At 36.3% G+C, this 27,786-nt stretch overlaps 2 protein-coding genes and 1 long non-coding RNA gene across 3 annotated transcripts; 1 reads left to right on the top strand and 2 right to left on the bottom strand.

Moving 5' to 3' along the window:
- The first annotated feature begins 754 nt into the window (after positions 1 to 754).
- LOC130590575 (uncharacterized) lies at positions 755 to 3,851 on the top strand. Its single transcript, XR_008968425.1, has 3 exons — positions 755 to 849; positions 930 to 1,055; positions 3,722 to 3,851. It is a non-coding gene; the product is annotated as an uncharacterized LOC130590575 (long non-coding RNA).
- A 5,483-nt stretch (positions 3,852 to 9,334) lies between these two features.
- On the bottom strand, positions 9,335 to 10,495 carry LOC104887368 (protein FAR1-RELATED SEQUENCE 5-like). Its single transcript, XM_010671984.1, has one exon. The coding sequence runs from the start codon at positions 10,493 to 10,495 to the stop codon at positions 9,335 to 9,337; it is 1,161 nt and encodes a 386-aa protein (XP_010670286.1).
- A 12-nt stretch (positions 10,496 to 10,507) lies between these two features.
- Positions 10,508 to 11,629, bottom strand: LOC104887369 (protein FAR1-RELATED SEQUENCE 5-like). The gene has a single exon (XM_010671985.1). It carries the CDS (start codon positions 11,627 to 11,629, stop codon positions 10,508 to 10,510), a length of 1,122 nt encoding a protein of 373 aa, XP_010670287.1.
- Positions 11,630 to 27,786: the final 16,157 nt, after the last annotated feature.

Raw genomic sequence — 27,786 nt, 5'->3', positions numbered from 1 at the left:
AAGAAAATACAAAGTACCGCTGTTGATATGTTCACTAAATTCTCAGAGAAGCAACAACCTCAACGGGAAGTAGAGCCTTCCGTTTCTAATCTTAATGAGAAATCAAATTCAGACGAGTATGATGCTTTCTTTGATCAACCTGGAGTTCTGGAAGCAATTGATGCCCTTATGAATGCTTATCAAGAGACTTGTGGAACACATAATCAACAAGAAACTAGGAAGGAATCGAACATTCCTTATGAGATTTGTGCTACTCCTCAACAACAACCGGATGTTCCTAGTTTTGACCTTGGACTTGACACCTGAGATTGAGACCGAGAGACCTATAGTCGTTGCTTTACAAGGTCGACTAAGCAACAAAAAGGGGAAGAACAAAGTTGTACATTTTGATACGGAATTAGAGGGAAAACTCGAAAATAAGAGACAACGTCCTCTAAGGAAGCTTAAGAACCTGCCTTTGCAAATTAGGTCTCCTTATTATGATCGAGTTGTTGACGTGTTGAAGAAGTTGACTATCATTGAGAAGCAAATCTACAAATATGTTATGACATTCGGAGATAGAAAGTAAGATGATTATGTTACTTCTTTTGTCTAATTCATTGCTTTATTTATACATTACAAATTTCAATTCATTGTCATTCTTCTTTTTTTTGAAAAAAATCATGTCTCTTCAGTGAAGTATTGTATCATTACAAAGGATTTTAAGGTGAACACCATCTTTTTTCATCACTTTTGGAGGAGTATGTGGACACCAGGATCATTGATATATGGTCATTGCTTTTAAATCGGAAGGAAGCAGGTCGTGGATTGGGGTCCCCAAAGAGATTCTTTATCCCTCCTACAACTTGTGTAAGTTTCGAATTGATTAAATATCTGAGTTTGTTCTAAGTCTTGATAATTATCTAATAATTATTATATTTAATTTATAGGTGAACTTGACTGAAGAACTTCTTAGACGGAAAAAACCGGTGATGCAATGTGAGCTTGAGTTCCATAAGAGATTGTTGAACATGCTCAACTGCTCCGAGTATGGAGATATGTCAGATGTCGATCTTGTAAGTAATTAGTTAATTTTTAGCCTAATATGATGTACTTATCATCAAGTCCTAAGTTATGACTATATGAGAGTTTAATGCGTTTATGGTTTAATCGATGATGTACTTTTATGTCATTAGTGATGTATTTATAAGTCATAAGTGATGTACTTATAAGTCATCTGTGATGTACTTATAAGTCACTAGTGATGTACTTTTGAGCTATGTACATCCAATCCTTTAAGAGGACCATATACTAAGTAGTAAGACACTCATGTTAGACTTATCTTCCAACCTTGTGCATTCAATCATTAGACCAAAGCTTTATCGGATAAAACCTCTTAGAAGTCTAGGCGACCTATGTGTGGAGACTAAACAATTTGAGAGTAAGAGGGAAGGGTAATGGATCCTTTCTCATAGATAAACCCTACTAGGAGTTTTTCCCCCAACCTTGAGATTAAAATCTTGTCTCTTTTCCATTATGCCATACTTAGCTTGATTTGTCATAATGGAGGCGGCAAATGGTGCTAGAAATTCGTATATACTACATCAATTACGATCATAATTATCCTCCTCGTATTACTAGTGCATGTGAGGACTTGGTTCAGAGTGCACTGCATACATCTACTCTATCTTCGTCTAGAGCAAGTTATATACCTAGGCTGCAGATGCTCTATATACCTGGACTGCAGAGGAATGTATACAGGTTGTAGTGGACGTGTACTCCCGAAAACAAAGTTCTTGCCGAGACCAAAGCCAGGCTCAACAAAATAGAAAGTTTCAATAATATACTTGTTGAAATATACTTGTTAAAATGTTATTTACCTTATGCTTCCCCACTAATTATTGGAGTTTGGAGACACTTATGAAGTTAGCCTAGTCTTTTTCAGCTAAAAGTTGGACAAGAAAGAGCTCAATAATAAATTATTGCATAGTTGTTTTATGCTGGAGGTTGATCAAGTTGTGGGATTTGAGGCCATCATGAACTCGAATGTCGATCTGTTATGAGGAATTTTAATGTGGCAGTGACTGAATCAGATGTCAGAAACAGTCAACTGGCAGTTGTATCTACATTGTGTCTTTTCATAGAAACAAGAAAAAGAGCAGTGAACAAGTTTTGTGCTTCACAGCCATGGAGAAACCTGAAAAACTTGCTCCTCTTTGTCTTCTGCTTAGCTTTCACCAAATTTTCAACTCACTCTCTCTTAATCTCTCTCTATCTCCACTTAAAAAGTCCACTATTTTGTCCACAATTCTCTCATTGTCTGCTCAACAACTTGCAATCTGCTCATTTGTTAGGTGGGGGTTGCTCACCTTCCTTAGCTTTCTCATCACTTACATACATTTATTTAACATCTTTAATTCATTTCATTTGTGTTTCATAAACAACACCCACAAAATCTCCAAATTCATCCTTTTTTCCTCCAAAGTTTTAATACTTTCCTCTTTTAGAGAGAAAGAGATAGGATCATGAAGACAATAATGGAAAAAAAAACCAGAAGATGTTGATGATGATAGTATTAATGATGAAGAAGCTCTTACTTTTGATTCTTCTTCTCACTCATTTTCCAGCCTTCCATGTCAAGATCAAATAATAAGTGATCATACATTATTAGCAGATGATATTGAGATTAATATTAAGATAAGTAGTCATACTCATAAGAATAAGAAGAAGAAACTTTATGTTACAAAGTTCACTTCTTTTTTTTACTAAGAGCAGATCATCAGGAGATGTACATTCTAGCCTTGGTTCAAAAGTTGTTGGTACACTTTTTGGTTATAGGCGTGGTCATGTTTATATTGCTTTCCAAGAGAATCCCAATTCTACCCCTGCTTTCCTCATTGAGCTCTCTACTCAAACGAGTGTTCTTGTGAGAGATAGTTTTTATTTGCTAAGAGTATGAGTTTTTATTTGCTAAGAGTATGAGTTTCATTTTTGCCATGCATATTAATATTGAATATTGTACTATTGTAGTGTGTTTGGTATAATGAAAACATGATATTAGGAATTAATAATAATGTTTAGATAAATGAAATGTTGTTATTATATATATATATTATTGTTCTAAGTTTTGGAAATGATATAAGGTGGTTGGAGATGATCTTCATGTTTATGTTTCATATTTTGGGTCTTATTTCTATGCTAAATTTCTACTGTATGCTGTATAGCTTTATTTTGTGGGTTTTTATCCTTCTCAATGTGATCGGTGGGAGATTGTAAGTTTGTAACATGAGTAGCTCATTCCCTGGTTTTCGATTTTTTTTCCTTTGCAATCCCTTTTTTTCAAAAAGAAAAAGATCTGATGAGTTAAATGCCGAGTTTCCAAGCTTTATTTTCAGTTGTAGAAACTTGACTTACCTTCTTCTGTCAAATAATAAATTTAGTGGGTTGATCCCAGAGTCCATTTACACCAGTTTTCCTGAGCTTAAGTACATTAATCTCAGTAATAACTCAATAATAACTCATTTACAGGACCAATATCACCTAATATTTCCGAACTTTCCAACCTGACTGTTATTGATCTGAGCATTAACCAGCTCTCTGATTCGATTCCTGAGAGTATTGGGTCGATTCTTAGCCTGGAAAAACTCCAACTGAACAGTAATTTACTCATAGGGAAGATTCCAAATTCCATTGGTCAGCTTAAGAATCTTCAAACCCTTGATCTCTTCTTATCTTATCGCAGGTTTTTTGTCCTATTCTTCAAAGGGGTTGGTACGTAGTTTTATGTTTCAATTTCAAGCATTCCAAGATTGATATTATTGACCAAAGGATGCTTACCAGAATATTGGATGAAAATTATGGTGGCTACGCAATAATATTGGTAATTTATTGATATTTATCTCAACTACTTTGTTCTTTTTTATGAATATAATTAACAATGTGCATTTGTAGGCTAAGGCATTTTAAAGAACATCATTAACAATGTGCATTTGTAGGCTAAGGCATTTTCTAACTATTTGAAGTCAAGCGGTGATCCAAGAGCCGAAAAAGTATTGAACTTCGACTTAAAACTAATCAAAATGCAATGGAGATCCAATGAGAATGATGATATCGATAGTGGTGTGTGTGCAATGAGGTACATGGAAATGTATATGGCGCAAGGAACTTCTTCGTGGGATACTAACTTAAGAAACAATGTAAGAAATTTTTTTACGGGTGTTTTTTTCTAGTTATATTTGATTTTAAAGTTAATTAATATTTGTTTATTTTTAGGCTTTTTTTCTGAAAACTTTGAGAGCCAAGTATTGTTGTGAGATCTTGAAGGACGACTCCAATGTAGTTAAACAACTTATGCTAAAGAAGGTTAAGGAGATGAAATGAGCTGAGTTACTTACAAGAATTTCCAGTTTTGACGTACTTGTGAGCCTTTGGTGATGTACTTGTATGGCATAAGTGATGTACTCGGAAGCAATGGTATTGTATACTCATATATGCGGGAAGCTCATTGTTTACTAACACTTTTGTTAAAAGTTTCACGATTTCCCCGACATGATTATGTTCAGAGTTTCTGTTATTTTCTTTGGATTATCATTGTTAGTGGAGTTTCCTTACGTGTGTTTCTCCTTGTAAATTCTCTTTGTTGGATTTTAGACTGTCACTCGTTAGCATGCATGTGTTTGGTAATCTATTCATTGATGGGATTCTATGGATTCGTTTATCTACATTCAGTGTCTGATAAACCTTAGCTTCAGTCTGGTGTATATTCACCTTTTGTCCTTTACTTAGGACATTGTAAATGCTTGGCGATCACTAGTACTCTGAAAGAGTTCTATCACGTCTTCGTGATAATTCCTGTGGCCGTCAGAATAAGGCTCTCTGCTGGTTTGCACCGATTAGAGTTAGGCTACATAGATCTGGAACTCCAGTACCGACCTTGCGGCTTGTGCACAACAGAGTCATGCCGAGGTTGGTTGTAATTAGCTCATGTACATGCGTAATTTCATTGTTGTTTGTGGCATTGTCTGTTGGTGTTTAGAAGATGGACAGTTGCACATCATATTCTAGATATGAAACTTTCTGAAATTTGTTGTAATCTTCTTAAATGTCCAAGGTTTGATCCTAGCTTGGAATCAAACAGCATGACCAAATTGTCACTAAATTGAGTGACAATTTACAGGTTGGTAATGTCCGAATTCAACAAGGTTATCTTTGATCCTTGATTGGGTAGAATAAAGGGCAATTAGAAGCAATGAATAATATTGGAGGATTTGTTGGGTGACACTTGTGAGGGGATGCCTTAAAGTCTTTCTTTTCCTTGATAAGTCGACTTGCCTCTAACTTTTAAAGAGGTTTGAAGTACACATAATGAGCTTTATCATTTGAGTTTGTTGGCAATGTATACTCATCAGATAATCTTCCACCTATTTCCTTGTTATAATCCAAGTGGTTTTAACTTATAGTGTGATTTGTTTTTACCCTTGTAGTTTTGGCCTTTTGAAGAAGCCAATAGCTCCTTGAACATGTTTCTCTTCTTTTTCTTTTATGGATTTGTACTTATATTTTGCCATACCGTCATAGTATATTTTTCTTGTATTTAGGTAGTTATGCTTTCAATCAGTGATGTACATTCAAGTCATTAGTAACTTACAATCCAGCCATCAGTGATGTACATTCAAGCTATAAGTGATATTCTTCCGGTCTTCGATTTTCCTTCTTTTATTTTGTGGTTGCTACAAAAAACAATAGGTTATGAACATTGTTTATGAACATTATTTTCTTTTATGCATTCGCTAAACGAAAAGAGGTTAATGTTGTTTGACAAACTTATCATAGGGAGTTAAATTCACGTTTAAAGGCATCATGGGGTGGGTTTTTGTAATAACCAAGAATTGATATTGAGATTGGCAACAATGTCAAAGTTGGAAGTAAGACTAGTAACAAGCTCAACGACGACCTTAGAATCACAGATGAACTAACCTCCATTAGTATTAACTTTGATGAGTTACCTAATTGCTGAAAGTAAGAAGAGATCAAATTGATGTGGCTAGAGTACAGAATAGTGAAAATGAAGGGAAGATTTCAAGTTAAGCTACATAATAGAATGCATGCATAGAAGTCTTACACTCTTAACATAATAAACGTCTATCATATAATATATTGTTAGATTAGTTTCAATATATATTTTTACAAATATCACGTTTAGTTAATAATCTTTACTAATAATTTTTTTAAAACTTATGCAAAAGGCCAAATATTGCAATTATGAAAAAAAAAACAAGAATGTTTTTAATATAAACACAAAAAAACCAATCTAACAAGATCATATTTGGTGACATCTTAATACGTATTTTGGAAACAAAAATACAAATGAGATCAAAATTTGCAATACTACATTTCAAAGATTAATTTTTCGAGTTAGTCTAAGCTGAGCCATAATCTGCATGCTAAAAAAACTACTATTCCATGCATGATGTAACTAGCAACTTTAAAACAAAATCAACTCAAGAAATCCTTATCATAACTTTGTTACCAAAAGAAACAAGATTCACCTTAAGGACTAATTCTTTCAACAGCAACACAAATTCAAATATTCACAACCACAAACCAAGCACACCAGTGAAAACACCCAAGTTTCTTAACAGCAAAAGCAAAAGACAAACACTACTATAGCCTATGGCATTACATTTTACTCCTAGTTATTATTAGCAAAAAAGACTAGTTCTCAGTTCTTCATGAAGCCTGTAAATCCGAAACCAAATTCGAGCAATCTGATCAGTAATCAATTGATGGGAATGCGCAGCACATCCTTCCTCTCCTCATCCTTGTACTTAGGAACTGTAACCTTGAGCACTCCATTGTTCATCTCTGCATTGATTTCAGAAACCTTGTATTGATGCATTGGAACTAAATCATATTAGAAAAGCTTGTTTGCAGATGGCTTGTTTTCTATTGAAAAGAGCAAACAAATAGTTCTCTAATTGATTCATGCTGAATCCTAAAAAGCATTGCGGGTTAGAGACTGCATCATATGGAACGCAGCGGCTATTGGCAAGTATTCAAAAAAAAAAATTTACAGTCCTCTTCAGTAGGTCATTGTCTAAATACTTTCACATTTTACAGTCAATATGTTAATTGAATTTTTTCTAATACCCTCAATTTGAAATTGTAATAGGGAGTACCCTTCAGAACTGGTCATGATATTGTGGGAAGATGTGTTGCGTTGTGTGTTTCTAAGGGTTGCTGAGTAGAAGATCTAACCATTGACGAGCTGAAGGGTATTAGTCCTTCTTTTAGTGAGGATGTGTATGATTATCTTGGTGTGGATAATTCTGTGAAGAAGTTTTGCTCATACAGCTCAATAGGCTCAGAATGTGTGTTAAGTCAGCTTGATTTATGGGCCGCCCAACTTGAGATAGACATAACTGCATCCAGCCACTAGTGAATGGATTGTTCTGACTTCTGACCTAAGATTGTTTAGATATCAAAATCTCGCCCATCATTTTCAGTTTATAATGGACTGTACTTGTTTTTTACTCTTCAATAATGAATCTTTCTTTTTGTGGATTTTATTGAATTTTGGCAAGTCAAGAACTTTTGGTAACTCCAAATCAGATATTTGACTGCCTTCCTTTGTTCACAAACTAGTATTGAGGTGAGATAGTCTCCCACTAACTTCTTGCGAGAAGTCAAAAGCTTACCAAAAATATACAAATACTAATCATACCTTACAAGTAGATAAGTTATCATGGTCTTATAATGGCAGGCCATCTATAAAAAATGACTGTTGGGTTTGAGTAAAAGGGATGGAAATTGGAAACTGGTAAAAATAGGTAAGCCATTGCCAATGGTTATTCTTGGTTAAAGGGCAATCAAAAAAAGTGCAGTGGCAACTGGAGCAGATCTAATGCTATGAGAAATAATGCAGAAGTTGAAAATGTGCAGAATCAGATTGTCAGATGTGTAGTAAAGACAAGAAATCAGCTCAGCATATTTATTTCACCTGTCACTCCTGTCAGCAATGTTAGAATGTATTATGTGGCATCAATTTCAGCAGTCAAGACTATTTCAAGATTCTGGAAAAAAGGGAAAACTCGAAAATCAGGATAAGGATGGCTTTGTGCAACGGTCTCTCATCTATGGATCATTAGGAATCAAGTGTTAACTACTTCATCAGTGCTAACGAACATAATTATAATACAAAATTATAAAAGGTTTAATGTTTTTAAGCCTAACAGGTGGAATAACTCTTGGCTAGAAGCCTAAAACAATATAGGATGCTCTGTAAGTTGGCTGTTTCATGTGATTTATTAGGTTAGGGATAATTTACCCTTTGTTTAATGTGAAATAATTACCCACAAGCATTACAGTCAAATAGTCAATGGCAGAATCAAGACAACTGTAACTTGAACCTAAGACAAATAGTTACAGTCAACATCATCTTTACTTCTCCCATTCTAATTCTTTATTAGTCAGGCTCTCTACAAAAATTGTTGATTCTTAACACTACTAACATACTCCACAATGTAAACTCATAATATTTGCTAGATGTATGTCAAGTTTGAATATATAAAATTCATGTCTTAGAGGATCAAGGTATATACCCTGTGAGAAGATATCACTGATGTACATTAAAGATATTAGTGATGTACATTGAAGCCATCTCTAGGGGTGAAAGTTCGGTGTGCGGTTTGGATTAGGGCCTAATCCAATCCGATCCGAATAAAATTTGGATTTTAATTTTTCAATCCGAATCCAAACCAATTAAGGTTTGAATCCGATCCGATCCAATCCGAAATTTCATACTTTAGATTGGATCCGATCCGAAAATCCGATTTTTTTTTTTAAAACTCTAGTTTTTCGATGAAATAAATTAAGCACAACAGTAGCCTAATAGATTTAGAAAATGAGGAATTAAGTGCAGTTAGTGTTTTAGGGGAAGGATTGAAGTTATGTGTATTGGGCTATGGAGTAGTTTTTTTATAATAAAAAATCAGTTAAGCACTTAAACCCAATCCAGCTACGTAATACAAGGCATATTACTATTCGGTTATGTTGGATTTTTGGATCCAATTACCCTCAATCCAATCCGATCCGAAAATCCAATTTTTCAAAAAATCTCAATCCGAATCCAATCCGAACACAGTTCGAATCCGATCTGAATTACTAATTCGGAATGGATTGGATTGGATTTTGGATTTCATCCGAATAACTTTCACCCCTAGCCATCTCTGATGTACATTCAATCCATCCACCAGTATACCAGTTTTTTTTTATTACACTCCACTCTATCTAAGGACCGATAAACATAATAGACATCGATAAATAATAATAGAAATGAGTTTCTAGTTACCTTAGATCATGAAGATATCTTTGACGGGCAATTTCGAAGGTCATGGTATCCAAGCTCTCCACAAGCGCTACATAGCCTCTTTTTCTTTTGATGTTGCTCAATGGCCTTCTCTCTCTCTCCCTTTATCCTTTTTCCACTTCTAGTGCCACTACCCTTGTTACTTGATATCTTTGGGGGTTTGATGGTTATTTCACTAGGCGCCACTGATCCAATTAGGAGCTCTATGTCTTGTGTTTTGCTACGAGTGTTGTTTGCACTCTTTTTGGCCTCCATGTCCAATCTCAAGTCTCGAAGGTTTTTAACAAGTTCAGCAAGATCTTCTTCATTTTGCTCAGCCACACTTACACAACTATAGATCTCAGACCATAACTCATTCAAAGTTTTCTTCTTGTCCACCAATCTAGTGCATTGGTCTAAAATATTTCCTTCCAAGTCAAAGATTGGCTTTTTTGTTGCCATTGTAGTCCATCTGTTAAGAACATATTTATCGGGAATCATGGTTAGGTTCTTTGCCTTCCATACCCAAACCATATGCCTACAAGGTAAGCCATGTCTCTGAAACATCTTGCATGAACAATTCGTTTCATAATTGGTGTTATTAAACACCACCTCAAAAGTTCTTTTATGATTCACCTCATTAATCTTGGCAATTTCCAAGTCATTTTCTCTTCTGAACTCTTCAATCCCACAAGAAAAACAAGCATTATACACCTCTTCTTGAACCTGATAAAATATAGAGCAAGTAAACACCTCTGAAGCATGCTTCTCAATGAGTAATGGTGTCTTACATTCTAGAAATTTATTCTTGGAGTCATTGTCAAATTCAGCTTGTGAGTGTCTTTGTGAATCCATTGCAGTTTCGAAGCGCATGTAGAACTCTACAAGAGTAACATGGGGATTAGTGAAGGAAGTAAAGAAATGATTTTCACTTTCCGACCTTGAAGTTGTCTTCATGATCCCACCCAAGAATAAATCTCTAAAATAAGCGGGGATCCATAGCTTTCTTATCTTATACAACTCAGTTAGCCACTCATGTGTTTCCAACTTAAACTCACCAATCAGTTTATTCCATTTTTCTTCAAATTCTAATGGCTCCAATCCTAGGTCCCACACACATAAACGTAACTTTTCATGAAAGTCAGTTTCTTTAAGAAGATCTCGGTCCATTTTGAGCGACACCTACTCCATTATATGCCACATGCAAAACCGATGCTCCGTTTTTTTAAACACTTTCCTCACTGCAACTTTCATCGCCGGATCTTGGTCCGTTATCAAACAAGTGGGTTCATTATTTCCCATTGCCTTCAAGAAAGTGGTAAACAACCACTCAAAGGAGCTTATGTCTTCCTTGGCAATGAAACCGGCTCCAAATGTGATACATCTTTTATGGTGATCGACACCGGTAAAAGGCCCAAAGACCATATTGTATCGGTTAGTCTCATAAGTGGTATCAAAGGAGACCATATCCCCAAACAAAGCATAGTTTTTCCTACAAATGGGATCCGCCCAAAAAGCCTTAGTAAGACATTGCTCATCATCTACCTCAAAGTCATAAAAGAAGGCACCCCAAAGCAATTTTTTCATTTTAAAGTTGTCCATAAACATTTGAGCATCAGAGCCATCAATATATGCTTTTAGATCTCTTGAGAAATCCTTGAAATCTTGCTTTGAAGCTCCGATATTGTCATATCCACCAACATTCTCTTTTAAGATTCTAAAACTTTTTGTTGGCCCAATATTCAACTTTGAATTGTCAACTACGAATTTCTTGTGCAAAATTGTCATTTTTCTACCTTGCTTCTGAAATTTTCTACAGCTCGGTGTGTAAAGAGGGTGGGTGTGTCCTTCATAGAAGTTTTTCACAAAATATCCACCTTCATCACGAATCTTAAGAACTAACTGAGCTTTACACCCCACTCTTGTCACCAACCTTTTTCTAGTAGTAGCTTTTGCATCCTCCTGTTCTTTGGGCTTATCCTCATTCTTTGTCTTACGCTTCTCTTTAAAACCCGCCTTATTGCATAAGCAATATTTTATTGCAACAACACCACTTTTGTTCTTGTTAGTTGTCGACTTTCGTGTGTTGAAGCCACAATGTAAAGCATAAGCATCATAAAATTTAATCCCTTCTTCCAAAGTATCAAACTTCATCCCCAACACAGGTGTTAACTCATTAGAGCACAAAGGCATCCACTCCCTTGTTCCTCCCGGGGTAACAAAAGGGCGTGCTCTAGGTGTAACCCATGTACTAATATTGAAAGAACTAAGTACTAGAGCACTCTCAGTTGAAAAGGAAAGCATATATCATATATGAATTAAGCTTAAATTATGCAAAACAGTAGACAAGAATGCATATAGTAGTTTCATCTTATGTACACACTAGACAATGCATACACTATTTTCATCTTAGGCATTATATATGCACAAAAATATAGCTAAACAAAATTTTGACCAAGTGAAATATTATCTAACCAATTGATGAAAATATGAACACTAGTATCATCAAACTAATTATGTCATATCACTAATTTTTAATATAGTGCTAAACTAGCATAATAGTCATCAAAAAGTCACAAACTAACATATAGGAGAAATCTTTAATTTGGAAATTGATAAACATCTATGATTGGAATTCTTATTCTCACATAGGAGAAAGCCAATCATTCACCTGCTACTTGTGTTGTTGGAGTATGTTGATTAGCGTCTTCCATAATCATAGGTTGAGTTTCCATGAAATCTTCAAATTAATCTAGAAAAAGGACACCAAAATTTTAATTGAAAGACGAAATAGCATCACATTTCATGTTGTGCATGATATTGCCCAAAAACCAACTTTTATATTTATAAGAGATTTAATGTACTTGTATGTTACCTATGATGTACATATGGCAAAGACCTAATGTACATGAGTTCCAACTCTATTAAAAGAAATGTACATGACCAACTCACTTAAAATAAACTCTCTTCTTCAATGCCAAATATTTATAATAACATTCTAAGCACATGGGTGATATTAGAACTCAGTTAAAAATGAAATACTTAATATTCTCCTTCAGATTTAATGTACTTGTAGTGTAGCACCGATGTACATGTAGTGTAGCACTGATGTACATGTAGTGTAGCACCGATGTACATGACCAAACTCATTTGATTGTACCCATTACATATCCATTACCCAGCCAAAAAATTGGCATTGCCATTGATTGTTGGGATTACAATTATCTAAATCACACTATACTCGAGCTCTCTATAGTGCTCAGCAGGCTTATATACATAAAATTTAGTCTATATGATTCATAAAAATGAATACATGCCAAAATTCACATATTACAAGATCTGGAACAGCAATAAACGATTGACAAATCCCTTAAACAAATGACATGATCAAAGCAAGGAAAGGAGTCATACTTGAACAATATCCACAAAAAAGAAAAGAGGAACTCTTAATTGATCTTAATTCTTACAGATTAATAAAAAGAACCCAAGCCAATGTTTACATTATGCCTATCAGTACAAAGTCTTACGTATACCTACGTACCTTAATATTAGGTGCATCCAGAGCATTTCAGGATGACACGCAGAGCACCCACACACCATCCTGGTGCAGGATCCATCGAGGACCTGTTCATTTATCAATATCATGGGAAGGTGAAGTAGAGAACACCCAATATTATGTATATAAGCCTGTTACTATTGTAACTAGCTCACGCATTAATAAAACCATGAATTCAATCAACCATGCTAGAAATTAACCAATAATAAAAAAAAGCACAAAAATTTGTAGCAAAACAAAAAAAAGAAGATTCAATCTATAGAAGAAGTACCAACCTTTTTATTGAATTTGCCCAGAACTTATCAAAAGAGAAGATTCGCCCAATATATAGTCACTCTAGATGGGAGGTTCACTATGAACAATTCAATGAAAATCGAAAAATCAGATTAAATTCTACAAATTCAAGAAAAAATGAGTTTTTTTTGTAATCAGTCATAGATAAACCTGCCGAATCAAATTTCATGAAATAGTAATATATTTTCGTACCTGATTTGAAGAATATAGCGAAAAAAATTGAGATTTTTGTTTGTACTCAGTCATAGATGATGAGAGGTATGAATTCCTCAATGAGAAGAATCACGCTTCAGTCTTCACGCTCTCAAAAAGAAAAAATTCTGCTAAAATCGCAAGCCTGCCGTGTCTACAGTGCTGTGTTTTGTTACTAGTGCTGGCCAAATCGCAGCCCTTCGTTCTTTTTTGATCTAACGCTTGTAGTTAATTCTCACATATTAAGCTGTTCTCACATATTAAGCTATTCTCACCGGATCCCGACTCTATATATATATATATATATATATATATATATATATATACTTGATACATGAATTTATGAAATCTAAGTCTCAACTCTCTTTCTCACTATATATATAGGGTTGGGTTGGGTTGGGTTCGAGTGAAAAACCTCTTATGGTGTGAATCATTAGAACCACTTAAAATAAGCAAAAAAATTTCTGAAATGAGAAAAAAGAATAAGTGAAAAATGGGCAAAAACATTAAATCAGTAGAAAAAATTCAATTATCAAAAACATAAAATGGGCAAAAATGTAACAAGAAAAAAAGTAAAATTAGCACAAAGTAAAATGAATAAAAATGTTGCAAAATGAGCATAAAAATGTTAAATGAGCAAAAAAATACAATAAGTAAAACGTATTTGAGAAAAATAATTGTGAAATGATCAAAACCTTCAGAAATTAGGAAAAAAAAGAGTGGTTCTCACTGTTCTCGATCACCATAAGGGTGTATATATATATATATATATACATACATATTACTACAATATATGTATGATATATGTACAATAATATATATGCAATATACGTACAATATATATACAATAATACATGCAATATATAAACATAGATGTCTAATATTTGTCAAAATTTAAAATTTTAGATATTCGATTGCTAATTTATAAACTTATGAAATAAATTTGTAATGTTATACTTCAAGCTTCAAATTTTAATGGCAAAAAGTATTATAAACTTGTTTAAATGATTTTTTCTATGTTTATGTAAGAGTTAGTTTTGATTGACTTGAACATGGAGACTTGAATAAGTTGCTAACTCTACCATTAACCACAACCCCAGCCTAAAACACAGTTCCAACAAAAGCATAACCCCGCTCCATCCACTGATGCCTCTGATACCTTGTCAGTCCAACCATCATCCGTCGCATTCCCAAGTCTCTTTTCACTTCAAGTTGTATCTTCATCCCTTGTGATTTCAGGCTTTGTGGAATCAAAAATAGGAAGCATAACTGATGTTTACCATAAACTAGAGATAGGGCATTATATCCTTCAGCCGGCTATTTATGTGAACGATCATGAGTATAATAACTAAGTTTTTTTCTTTGTGATTCTTGTAAATCTGGGAAGAGCCTAAGTAACCATAATCTAGGAGGAAGAGGAAAAAAAGCCCATGGAGGAGGATGAGCCTATAGATGAAGAGCCCACGAAAGACGATGAACAATTGAGTTTCGTTCATGAAGAGATACTTGGAGGACTCACGAAAATATGCCAAAACATAAAGACTTCGAGGATGTTATACAATCAAAAGAGTCCATCGCATAATTTTCCACTTGAGTAGTTGCATAATCAAAGGTTTTGAATAGTTGTTATCTTGTTCATGTTTTGCTTTGTAATAAAGTTTAATCCATGATTAACCTCTATATATTTTAGTATATTATGGTTTACAGTGTTGAACGCTTTCAGAATTTTGGTTATTAATAAATCCTCAATTAAGTTATTATCATATGTTCATTTCTTGAATAGCAGTTTGCAGTGACCTAGAATCGAGAACTGTCGAAGTGTTTGAGAATTCCAAATGCTTGATTGTTTTTCCTTGTTATGATATTTTTAATATGTTATGATCATATGTTCATGAGGTTATTGCCTTTTATATACCTTGAACTTAACCACCCCTACTACCATTTGAATATAAACCTTATGGGTGATGGATCGCGTAGGACCGAAATGAACGTTGAAGAAACGCTTAGGCAATTGCTTCAGGTTATGAAGATGTTATTGTGTTTTATGATTTCAAGCTAAGTCTTACTCTATTTCATTTATATGTCATAGTTCTTTACTTGATACTAGCTAGACTTAATGACTTACCATCTACTTTATTGTTTCTTTATTCCTAGGTATGAATTCTTTCGTACATACTACTTTGCATGGGACACTCCACCATGGTTATTTAAAGAAACATCCATACGAGTCCTTAAGCCAATTCCATTTAGATATGGATTTACACCGTAAATACTTGGAGTCTTTTAGAGGACCCGAAGTTCAAGATGACAAGTTTGCCATACATTTCATTTTGACTCACCTTCCAGACGAACACCCTTATATAAAGGTGAAGCATAAGTATTTTGGTCTAATCCTACCTAGTGGAGCCACGAACTATGCCAAGTATTATTTTGGACATAGGTTGATGTTAAATCGAGAACACATCCTGACTGAGCTGCAGCATACTTTGAGAGCTTAAATTACGGTACCCGAATAAGAACAAGGGGCGGAGCAACCATCACACCACTTGGTACAATATATGTATGATAGAAATACTTTAAATTGAGATACACATACTTATACTACTCCAATATATGTATGATATATGTATAATAATATAAGTGCAATATACATACAATATATGTACAATATACCTGTCAATATATATATATATATATATATATTATTATATATATATATATATATATATGTGTGTGTGTGTGTGTGTGTGTGTTGTGTGTGTGTGTGTGTGTGTGTGTGTGTGTGTGTGTGTCAATTTGTAGTGTTATACTTCAAGTACAATATTTTAATGGCGAAAAAAGTATTATAAAATTATTTAAATGATTTTGTCTATGTTTATGTAAAAGTTAGTCTTGATTGACCAGGACATGGCCACTTGAAAAAGTTGCTAACTCTACCATTATCCACAACCCCTACCTCAACCACAATTTCAACCAGAGGATAACCCCCATGCGATACTTTGATGCCTCTAATACCTTGTCAGTCCTACCAAAATCTGCCACATCCCAAAGCCACTTTTTACTTCAAGTTACACGTTCATCCCTTGCGATGTCAGGATTTGTGAAATCGAAAATAGGAAGCATAACGGATGTTTACCATAACCCAGAGATAGGGCATTATATCCTTCAGTCGGCTATTTATGTGAGCGATCATGAGGATAATAAGATTTTGTCTTTCTGATTCCTGTAAACCTAGGAAGAACCTAAGTACCCATCAACTCGGAGGAAGAGGAAAAAAGGCCCATGGAGGTGGATGAGCCTATGGATGAATAGCCCACGGAAGATGATGAACCTTGAGGTAACAATTCCCTGGTAAGCTCTTGACTGTGGTCAAAAGGCTTTGAGGTAAAAATTCCTTTTAGTGAACTTATTTCTCAAGTGCCTGTTTATGGTAAGCTTATAAAAGACATGATTACTAAAAAGAAAGACTTTGATGGGGTACATCGAGTTGCTCTAACTGAAGAATGTAGTGTTGTTTTACAAAATAGAACCCCACCTAAGTTGAAGGATCCTGGTAGTTTTTCATCCCTTGCCATGTAGGTGCATTATTTATAGATAAGGCATTGTCTGATTTAGGTGCATCTGTGTCTGTCATGCCTTTGCCTGTTTGTAAGAAACTGAATATGGGAGTACTTAAATGCACTCAAATTACTTTTCAAATGGCCGATCGCTCTATAAAATACCCTCTAGGTGTTTTAGAAGACGTCCTGGTTAGGGTAGGAAAGTTTTATATTCCTGTTGATTTTGTTGTGTTTGATATGGAGGAGGATGCCCAAATTCCTAATATTCTTGGTAGGCCGTTTTTGTGTACAGCTGGTGCTGTTATAGATGTCAAGTCTGGGTCTTTAACTTTGAGTGTTGGTGATGATAACATCACTTTTAAACTAACCAATGCTGTTAAGTCTCCTATGCTTGAGCAAACTTGCTGCAGGATGAATATTCTTGAGGAGACTGTATTTGCGAACCCCTACATACTTTCTGCTGACCCTCTAGAGGTTGCACTTACTATGAATGTTTCCCCAGGCATCGATGTTGAAGTCAATGCCTGCATTATCTATTTGGAGGGACCTCAGGTTGACAAGGGAAAAAGATAGGTGGTTATGGAAAATGTGCATTCTACTTATGCACCTGAGGTAACATGCCTGACTGCAAGCCAGAGTGGCAGTCTGATAAGGAGGAAAATGTTTGATGAGGGGGGCACTCATTGCCAAGCCCCTCCGATTTGAGATTGAGGAGGTAATATGGTCGTGCGCGACCTTTATAAACCAGCGCTAAGCGGGAGGCAACCCGTAGTTTTTTTTTCTTATCTCTTTTTTATTTTTTCATTTTTTTCCCTTTTAGAGAGTGAGAGAGCGGGAGAGTACTAACATTAATTTTTCTTCTGAGCATCTTCCTATAGTTCATCTTGCGGCATTGAGGACATTGCCACGTTCAGCTTGGGGGAGGATTTTTGGATGTATTTTCCCTCTCTTTTACTGCCTTTAAGTGTAGAGTTTTGCTTTCTTAGGCTAGATTTATTTGCTTTCAGAAAAAAACAAATATTACTGAAAAAATACCAAAAATACAATTTGACTGGATTGGTGTGATTGCTTCCTTGTGCCCCATGATGTTCTTTCAAAGTGTATTTGGGCTCTTTATCTGGATAGCTGGGCACTTGAGATTGCGATGCTGGTATGTGAAATTTAAATGCCCTAACCTTAAGTGAGTTTTGATGATAACATACTTATATTGACTGCATACTTTGTAACATCCCGTCTGATACAATGAAGAAAAGAGATAAAAGTAATTGAAATAAAACAACTAGTGGTAGCGGAAATACCACTAAGACGGAGATGCTACTCTAAGGAGTAGAATTTAAACTATAAACGAGCAATAATCCTTCAAAGATAATAATTAACTTCCGAAAATCATATAAAAAGAGAAATGCGGTCCCATACCCTCATTCTCACCAAAGTTCCAAAATAACTATGGAAACTCCAAAAGACCTCAAAATATAGTAATCCAAATCCAAAGGACAAACCAAAATCCGTGGTTCAAACATACGACAAAACTTAAAGGAAAGCTACTTAAGTCCCACTAAGTAACTAGTCCTAATCCCTGTCTCAAAATGCTCGTCCACTATGACCAGCACAACTTCCTTGCTCACAAGGTCAAACCGCACAATCCCGGTCCAAACCGTAACGATCCTAAACAACATCACCATCTAATCATAATAAATCAACAACTTCCACAATCAGTGGGGAGTAACTAGCACTTCTCCCAGCCCAAATTGGAACAGATAATGAAAGTAAAGTAATTAGAAACAACGCCAAAGAAATATAACACCAAGCTAACATGCTTACCACGAGAATGCAACAAGTCATAAGCAACAAAATAGGAAAGCTCAACGTTAAACAATACCCAGTCAAACCATGCGACCAACACAATCGAACCCCATCAAGATCAACACAACAGACCATGCATCTGTGAGTAGACTCATTGGACCATGCCGTCCAAGGCCTACGTTGCACATCTAAGGACCATGCTGCCCTTTTCGGATAGCAAAACTCAACGGATCATACCACTCGTGAGTGAACCATTCACTACTACAAAAAAGGCCAAGGAGACCATATATAGAAGACTGGTTGAGGTTACTAACCCATTTCTTAAATATAGGAGACCATTGATTATCCAAATCCTGTCTCTTAAATTTAACTATTTGACTTATTGAAATTGTTGTTTTGAAATAGGAGATTCTTTCTAAGTAAAACTGGTTTCATTGACATATTTTAATCTTTTAATTCATTTTTTTTTCAACATAATAGTATATTGTACGTATATATTTCTTTTTGTTGTGAGATAGGAGACTACTTCTAATTGCATCCAATTTTCTTTAAATATTTTAATTTTTAAAATTTGATATATTTTCAACTTAATACTATGTGCAATATATTCTTCTTTTTATTTTTAAAATTATTTTTCCTTCTCGAAGCAAAAATACCATAAAAACCAACACTAGGTATCTTATCTAGGTGCAACGTGGGTTAGAAGTTTATGTTTTTCTCAATCCCGCCAAACCTACAGCGAAACCACCATCACTAAAACCTAAAATGAAACCAGTAAACCACTTCTCTTGATCATCCAAATTCTCCCAACTCCATTAGCGAATTTTTCTTTCTCATCAAATTCGACCTTATTACCCTCAAATTCAATCCAATTAAGCAATTGAGAAATTCGAATTCGTCGTTCCTAATTGTCAACTCCATCACCGATGACAACTACATTTTTCTATTTCTTCCGCTTGCTCAAACACCGGCGGCCACCACGCCCATTGCGGAGCAGTCGTTGCGCTTCCCTATCCTAGGTTTTTTGTTTTCTCTGCCTCAATACACTGTTCCATTGCAGTGTAAACTAAAAATTGAATGTTGGTGTAGTTTTAGGTTTTTTTTTTTGTGTGGATAATTGGTTTAGTATATTCTCATGATGATTTTTAATTTTCCTGTTGTTTTTTTTCTTACTCTTTTAGCAAGAAGTTAGTCCTCTTGTGAATCTATAATGTCAAAATTGGTTGAGTTGCAAGGTCTTGGAGTAATGATTTTGTGGATGTCATGTGATGTTATTGATGGTTTGGTTTAATAAGAACTCTATTTCATAGAATAGTGATTCTTTTATTAGTGTTGTATCAATAGCCGGTTTACTTGTTCATTGAATAAAACCATGTCACTAGCTACGGGGAAAAGAAGGAAGGGTTGCGATAGAAGGCTACGCTTTCTTCATTACGCAGCCCTTCTAAACAGTAGGGCTGCGCTTTTAAGTAAAAGCACAGCCTTTCCTTAAAGAAGGGCTGCGCTTTTTGGACAAGCACAACCCTTCTATGACAGAAGGGCTGCGCTTTTTGGACTAGCGCAACCCTTCTATGTGAAGGGCTGCGCTTTTCCAAATAGCGCAGCCCTTCTGTCACAGTAGGGCTGCGCTTTTCCAAAATAAGCGTAGCCCTTCTATTTTTTTTTTTTTTTTTTTTTTTTGATTTTTGTACAATAATGCATGCATGTATAGTATACCCCTTAGTAATTTTTCCCTCCCTTAGAGAAATTTCACGAGCGAAAAACCACCCCATTGCTCCTCCACCACCACAGTCCGCGAACCCTAATTCGAGTGCACCACTACCACCACCACTACTGCTGCCCACCACTTTGCTCCACCACCACCATATTGCTGCCAACCACTATTGCCCACCACCAATTAATTTGAGTGGGTTATTTGTGCACCACCACATTTGCGCACCACCACATTGCGCACCACCACCTTGCGCACCACCCAACACATTGCGCACCACCACCTTGCGCACCACCCGTCACCATTACCCTCCTCTTCTCTTCTCTTTTCTTTTCTTCTCTTATCTTCTCTTCTCCACCATTTGAGTGGTTTAGGGTGTAGTGGAGCTCCTCCACCACACCCCATTGCTTCAACCACGCCACCAAGTATGAACTAATCTTGTTTTTAAGTTACTTTTGTTTTTCTTAATTGATGTAAATGATTAATGTGCAATGTGGGTTTTGTCAATTGTAGGAAGAAGAGGCTAAGGAAGGCAAATTTTTTCACCAAGTATCTCTTTTCTCTTCATTGCTCGTCGTTGGTGTTAAGAGGTAAATAGTTTAATTCGTTGTCTTTGTTGATTAATTTGTTATAGAAAATGTATGTTTAAATTGATTAAGTAATGATAATTTATTGATATGAGATTGTATGAAAACGCAATGTGATTTAGCTATATATGAAATCTACAAGTTGTTTGAATCATCATCATATGCCTAGATACCCGTTCAAGACTTACTCATTGGAGTAAGTCTTGAATAGTCCCCGGTTTGGGACTTTCTTGGACGTTTGATCTCACTTAGGTGGTGAATGTGTGTCTTCTTTTCAATTCTGAGGAAATCTTGGCTTATCGTTTCTCTACATTGTTCTCTGGTACATATGTAGATAAGCAATTATCTACATTGTGTACTTGGAGAACTGTAGGGAAATGCTGCCGGATTTTCCTTAGAATTGAAAAGTTGGCATATATTCACTAGTGAGATTAGACGTCCAAGGATGGGTTAGGTTGGAGTGATAAGGACCTTGACTGCATGCATACAATTGAACATGTCACTATCTTAGCTTGTTGTATCGTGTGTGATTTGAATATGTGAGTGTATGGTACTTTAATAATGATTGATGCATTATAATGAATGTTGTGTCGTTTAATTATTAGAGGTGGTCTTCATGAATGAGATGGATCGTAGTTGGATGTATGGTAGTCGTGAATCGATTGAGTTTGTGAATGGGGTCTGGAATTCTGTAGAAGTGCATTAGAATATCAAACATCCTCTGGAGCAGTCGACTTTTATTGTCCTTGTTTGGATTGTAGAAATGTGAGCAAGGTTAGTAGTATACATGTGGTTAGGGAGCATGTCTTTCGCCGTGGGTTTAGGCCTCAATACCACGTATGGTTTGGCATGGTGAGCAGGGGAGGTATATGGAAGCTCTGGAGTAAAGAATGATGTATGTGAAGAAAAAAGAAGGATGATGATGAGTTAGGGGATGAGAATTTGGATGATGAATTTGGAGATGACGATAGGGATCGGGTAGACGAGATGATACACGAGGTTGAAGATCAGTCGTGTAGACGACCTCGTATTTTTGAGTCTATGTCTCAGGCTGCTGAAAAGCCGTTGTATCCAGGTTGTACAAAGTACACAAACTTTCTCGCGGTGGTAACACTGTTCAACATTAAGTCGAACGCTGGTTGGACGGACTCTAGTTTCACATCGTTGTTGGAAGTTTTAGCTGAGATGCTCCCTGATGGAAATGAACTGCCAAAGTCGTACTATTATGTGAAAAAGTTGATGTGTCCTTTCGATTTAGAGTACGAGCGGATACATGCTTGTCCTAACGATTGTGTGCTTTATCGTAATGAGTATGAGCATTTACATGAGTGTCCACGTTGTGGATTGTCGAGGTACAAGCGTGAAGGAGCTGGAGGTAGTGAAGGACCACCAGCCAAGGTGTTGTGGTATCTACCCATAATACCTAGATTTAAGCGCATGTTCTCAATTAAAGGAGATGCGAAGAATTTGAGGTGGCATGCAGATCGTAGGAAGAAAGACGGTCTGCTCAAGCATCCGGCTGATTCGCCTGAGTGGAAAACTATCACAGGGTGCATAAGTCATTTGGTAATGAGGATAGGAATCTGAGGCTTGGATTATGTACGGATGGCATGAACCCTTTTGGCAATCTCAGCTCGCAGCATAGTACATGGCCAGTAGTTTTAGTGGTTTACAACTTGCCTCCTTGGTTGTGCATGAAACGAAGTACATGATGTGTCGCTTCTTATATCGGGGCCCAAACAACCTGGAAATGACATAGATGTATACCTTCAGCCGCTTGTTGAAGATTTACAGAAGATGTGGAACGAAGGAGTGTTAGTATTTGATGCGTATGCTAATGAGATGTTCACTCTGCGTGCCATGTTTTTTGTACTATGAACGATTATCCAGCTTATGGGAACTTATCTGGGTATAAGACTAAAGGAAAACAACCTTGCCCGATTTGTTTAGATGACATGAAATCTACACACCTTAAGGGCTGCAAACATGTGTATATGCGCACACGAAGGTTCCTCAGCCGCGACCATCCCTATCGGTTTAAGAAGAAGGCATTCGATGGGACGGTTGAAGAAGAAGTTGCTCATAGACCATTAACTGGTACTGAAGTTTATAATCAGGTGAAGGGCATTGAAACAGTCTTTGGTAAACCTGCTAGTGAGGTTGATCGACCTACAGGATTATGGAAAAAACAGTCCATTTTTTGGAAACTCCCATATTGGAAAGATCTAAAGGTCAGACATTGTTTGGATGTCATGCACATAGAGAAGAATGTTTGTGAAGCTATTCTCGCGACACTTATGAATATTCCGGGCAAGACAAAATATTTAAGGCGTCACGACTTTACTTGTAAAAAGAGGGGCTTCGACCAGAGTTGTGAGCTCAGAAAAGGGACGGAAGGAAGAAGAAAATAGGGGAGGAAAGGGTTGATGATGGAACTCAGTAAAGTAAAAAGGTGGAGGATTCGAAGAAGAATTATGTCTTTTGGTGTAACTGGTTATTCCTTACCTCGGGACCAAATTCGTTATTTTTCCACCAGCTTGCTACACGATGTCGTGTGCTGAGAAACGGATTCTTTGCGAGTCATTGTATGGCATTAAGGTCCCTACTGGCTACTCATCGAATATGAAGCGATTTGTTACCTTAAATGGTGAGTTGAAGTTATCGAGTATGAAATCGCACGATTGTCATGTCATGATGCAAGTATTCTTACCGATTGCAATTTGTGGGATACTTCCAAAGCATGTGAGGCACACCATTACAGAACTGTGTTCATTTTTTCATACAATATGCAGTAAAGTCCTAGATCTGTCGACCCTCGATTCCTTGCAGGCCAGAGTAGTTGAAACTCTATGCAAATTTGAGATGTACTCCCCCCCCCCCCCCCATTCTTTGACATTATGGTCCATCTCATTTTCCATCTAGTTCGAGAAATTAAGCTGTGTGGTCCAGTGTTTTTGAGGTGGTGCTATCCTTTTGAGAGATATATGGGAACTTTGAAGGATAAAGTTCGGAATCCTGCACAACCAGAAGGTAGTATAATTCAAGGGATTGTGGGTGAAGAGATCAGTAATTTTGTGGCTGAGTATTTTGCTAGTGTTGATCCTGTTGGACTTCCGACATCCCGACACGAGGGTAGACTTGAGGGCAAAGGTACAATTGGTTAAAAATTGATCACACCTTCCGTAGAAAAGCGTAAACAAGCTCACTTATTTATATTGCATCACCTACTAGATGTCCATCCTTATTTAAGTGAACATATGGAGGAATTACGTGTTAGCAATCCTGGAAAAGGAGTGAGGGCATTGACGCAAATGCATAACAAGACTTTCATTGATTGGTTTCATAAACGAGTCCTGAATGATTTGGATGAAAGTGTTCCTGAAACAGTCAAGTGGTCAACATTTGGTCCTCGTGAAATTGTACGCTCTTATGAGGGTTATGATATTAATGGGTATACGTTTGGACTGAACGTCAAGATCTGAAGTCAAGATCGCAACAAAATAGTGGTGTTTCACTTGTGGCGTCGTCTACACAATATGCAAGCTCGAAAGATAAGTCGCATGTACATGCTGAAAACAACCATTATGGGGAATACAAGAAATATGGGAGCTGGACTACTGTACTTTTAATATTTGCCTCTTGTGTTGCAAGTGGGTTGACGATAATCGACGTTGTGTAAGAAACGATGATCCTTGCGGTTTCACTGTGTTGACCTTAGTCGTCTACGTGAAACTGAGGAGCCATTTGTAATTGCATCACAAGTCAAGCAAGTATTTTTTGTAACTGATCCTGCTGATCATAAGTGGTCAATTGTTGTACCTAGTAAAAGCAGTATCCTCGGTATTGGTGATGTTGATAATGAGGCGAGCAATTATGGTTGAGCATCCCTAGGGAGGAGTCAAACTTGGGACTTGGAAGTGGAGAAGAGTGAGAAATCACTCTTGGAAAGCCTTCTTTCAAAAAGACTCGGTTGATCGGTGGATTGAGCCCTTAGAGTCACTCTTGTGCTTCCTAATCATCTTCCCTCTTGTGTTTCGTTGGTCTCCTAAATCTTGTTATGAACTCATTTAGCTTGCATGTCATGTTTGTAACCTTGCATTTAGAGCATATAGGTTAGTTTGTTGCATGTTTTCCTTCTCTTTTTACTCTCTTTTTCCTCTTCCTTACTTCATTCTCACTCTTGGTTTACTTGAGGACAAGCAAAATGCTAAGCTTGGGGGAGTTTGATAAGTGCGTTTTTGACGCACTTTATGACATCCTTTTGGTTTGTTTTGGTCCTCCTTATTCTCTTTTATCCCCTCCTTTCTCCTCATTTCCCTTTCTACTTCCTCACTTGATTATTGATTGATCATAGTGACTTTTTGCTAGATTTTCAATCTATTTTGATCGAATTTCTAGTACATATGCTTTCACCAGGTTTTCTCGTGTTTTTATTGTAGGTATGACCCTTTTCAGGGCCGAATATTGCGAGATACAACTTAAGGGGAAGAGCGAGAGACATCGAGGAAGCTTGAGGTGTGTTTGGATGCCCCGGCACACAATGGTACGCCCGCACCTCGAGCGGCTTTAGAGGCAAATCACAGAACACTACGGTGCGCCCGCACCAAGCATGAGGTGCGCCCTATGTCTGGTGCGCTCGCACCATCTGTTGGTGTGACCGCACCATCGGACGGAACGTTTCAGCTTTAGGCAGAGGCGTTAGGTGCGCCCGCACCTGTGTTTGGTGCGCCCGCACCTTTGCTTGGTGCGCCCGCACCACACGTTTCCGGAAAGAAAATCGCGGCTTCATTAAACTATAGTTTTAGTTTTGTTTTTACTTACGCTTTATTCTAGTTTTTAGAGAGTTTCTTAGGGTTTTATACTAGAGAGAAAACACTTTAATTTTGATTGAGAATTGAGATCATTAATCATAGTTTGTGATTCCATAACATCAAAGGTACTTTTTATTGAATTTTAATTCGAAGTTTCAGTTTTTATTTCATTCTCTTAGTGTTTGTTCTTGTTTTTAGTTTATTTTAGATCTTCATTCTCAGATTCTTACAATTGCGATTTCTATTAGTTTAATTATCTTTTAATCATGTTTAGCCTTAGATTAGTCATAGATTTTATGTTTAATTTCTTAGAATCCATGATTAGTGAGTAGTTTCATATCTAGAGTTAGGGTGAAAGTATGAATTAGGGTTTTAAATGTTTTGTTGATGAGATTGTGATGTTCTAAAGAAAGTTATGCATTGATCTTGGTGTTTTGATATCTTAGGATAGATATTGATCACATTTATACTTTAGTATTTTGAGCTCAAATATTCTTAAATCAAATTTTGAACTCTTTTATCATCCCCAAGAATCAACTTAATTTCTATGCCAAGATATTGGGTAGAAATTAAGGGGATCCTTCATTAGGGGTTTTTCCGAATTTATTGAATCTCTTAATCAATTAACTAAAGACCATTCGAGAGAAGATTTAGTTGATTGATTAAGTGATTACTCTTGAGGACCATTCGAGAGAGGACTCGAGTATTTTAGAGGAAAACTAAACCTCGCATGATCATCTCCATTTCTTCACAATCACATCAACAATCATTGTCCGTTCTAATTCATACTAGTAACCTTAACTCTAGTGTCTTTGTATTTGATACTTAAACTCTTGTTATTTGCTAGTTATAGTTTTTAGCTAGTCATAATTGTTACCAAACCATTTCAAACCCCCAAATACCTTTCAATTAGGTAGTCTGGACTTGATAGACTTTAATTAATCCCATTTTCCCTGTGGATTGACCCTTGACTTGCCCTTACTATTTTCTTAGTAATTGCTTGTTAGGACTTATAAATATAGTTTGAAAAGCGGTTTTTGGTGCCTTAACGACACACTAAAAACCTCTTATCAATTATACAAACTAAAAAATTCAGATCTAATAACAAATATTATACAAATAACAATGGTAATGGTTGTTCAAAAAGTACATAGGAATTTCGACAGATCTAACAAAATTAATGGATTGTTTAATTCAAAAAACTATGCAAGGGATTATATCTGACAGATTTAACAAAAGAAATCACAAAAATAAAAACACGAGGCTTTAAAACTACAGGTCGAAAACCAAAACCAAGCTTGACGGAAATTTTGACCTTCGCCGGAGCTTCAACCTTCAAAGGAGCTTCGACCGTCTCTGCACATACTGTGGCTGGTCGTGGTGCTGATTATGGTGGTATGACGGCCGATCTAAAAATTAAGGTTTTTTTGCGCGTAATTACGGTGGAGGTTTTTATTATGGTGATCGTGGTGCTATTCCGCGTACATCAGAATTTTGGAGAATAGAGGAGAAAGAAAGAAGAGAAGTGAAAATCAATAGTGGAGGTTTTTCAAATCTAGAAGAAGAGAATTTAGAAGAAAAAAACGAGACAGTTTACCAGTTTAGGGTTTCGAAGAGAGGGGGAGTAATGAGAGGGGAATGATGAGGGGCATTTAGGGTTTGCGCGTTTATTTGGGCGTTTAGGTTCTTTTCGGCCGTTCTAAGGGAGCCAGCAGCGACTTTTTAACAAAAAATCTGATGTGGTCCACTAAACCCGCATCAGTTTTTTAATTTGATGCGGTCCACAAAAGGACCGCATCAGATTGTCCTTCCACCTTTCTCTTTTTAATGTTTATTTTCAGATTCAGTTCTATAAAAATCGAATCTTTTATTAAGTGACATATAAGGTTTTTTCCATTAGTGTTATAAGGAGGACAAGCTGGGGGTGTCACTGAAAAGAGGGGGTCG

Source organism: Beta vulgaris, chromosome 2, assembly GCF_026745355.1.
Source record: "Beta vulgaris subsp. vulgaris cultivar EL10 chromosome 2, EL10.2, whole genome shotgun sequence".
In the NCBI taxonomy this organism is placed as follows: Eukaryota; Viridiplantae; Streptophyta; class Magnoliopsida; order Caryophyllales; family Amaranthaceae; genus Beta; species Beta vulgaris.
This window is presented reverse-complemented; position numbering and strand designations above follow the sequence as displayed.

Coding starts and splice junctions, on each gene's coding strand:
- LOC104887368 (XM_010671984.1), bottom strand. CDS start 10,495: ATGGACCGAGATCTTCTTAAAGAAACTGACTTTCATGAAAAGTTACGT.
- LOC104887369 (XM_010671985.1), bottom strand. CDS start 11,629: ATGCTTTCCTTTTCAACTGAGAGTGCTCTAGTACTTAGTTCTTTCAAT.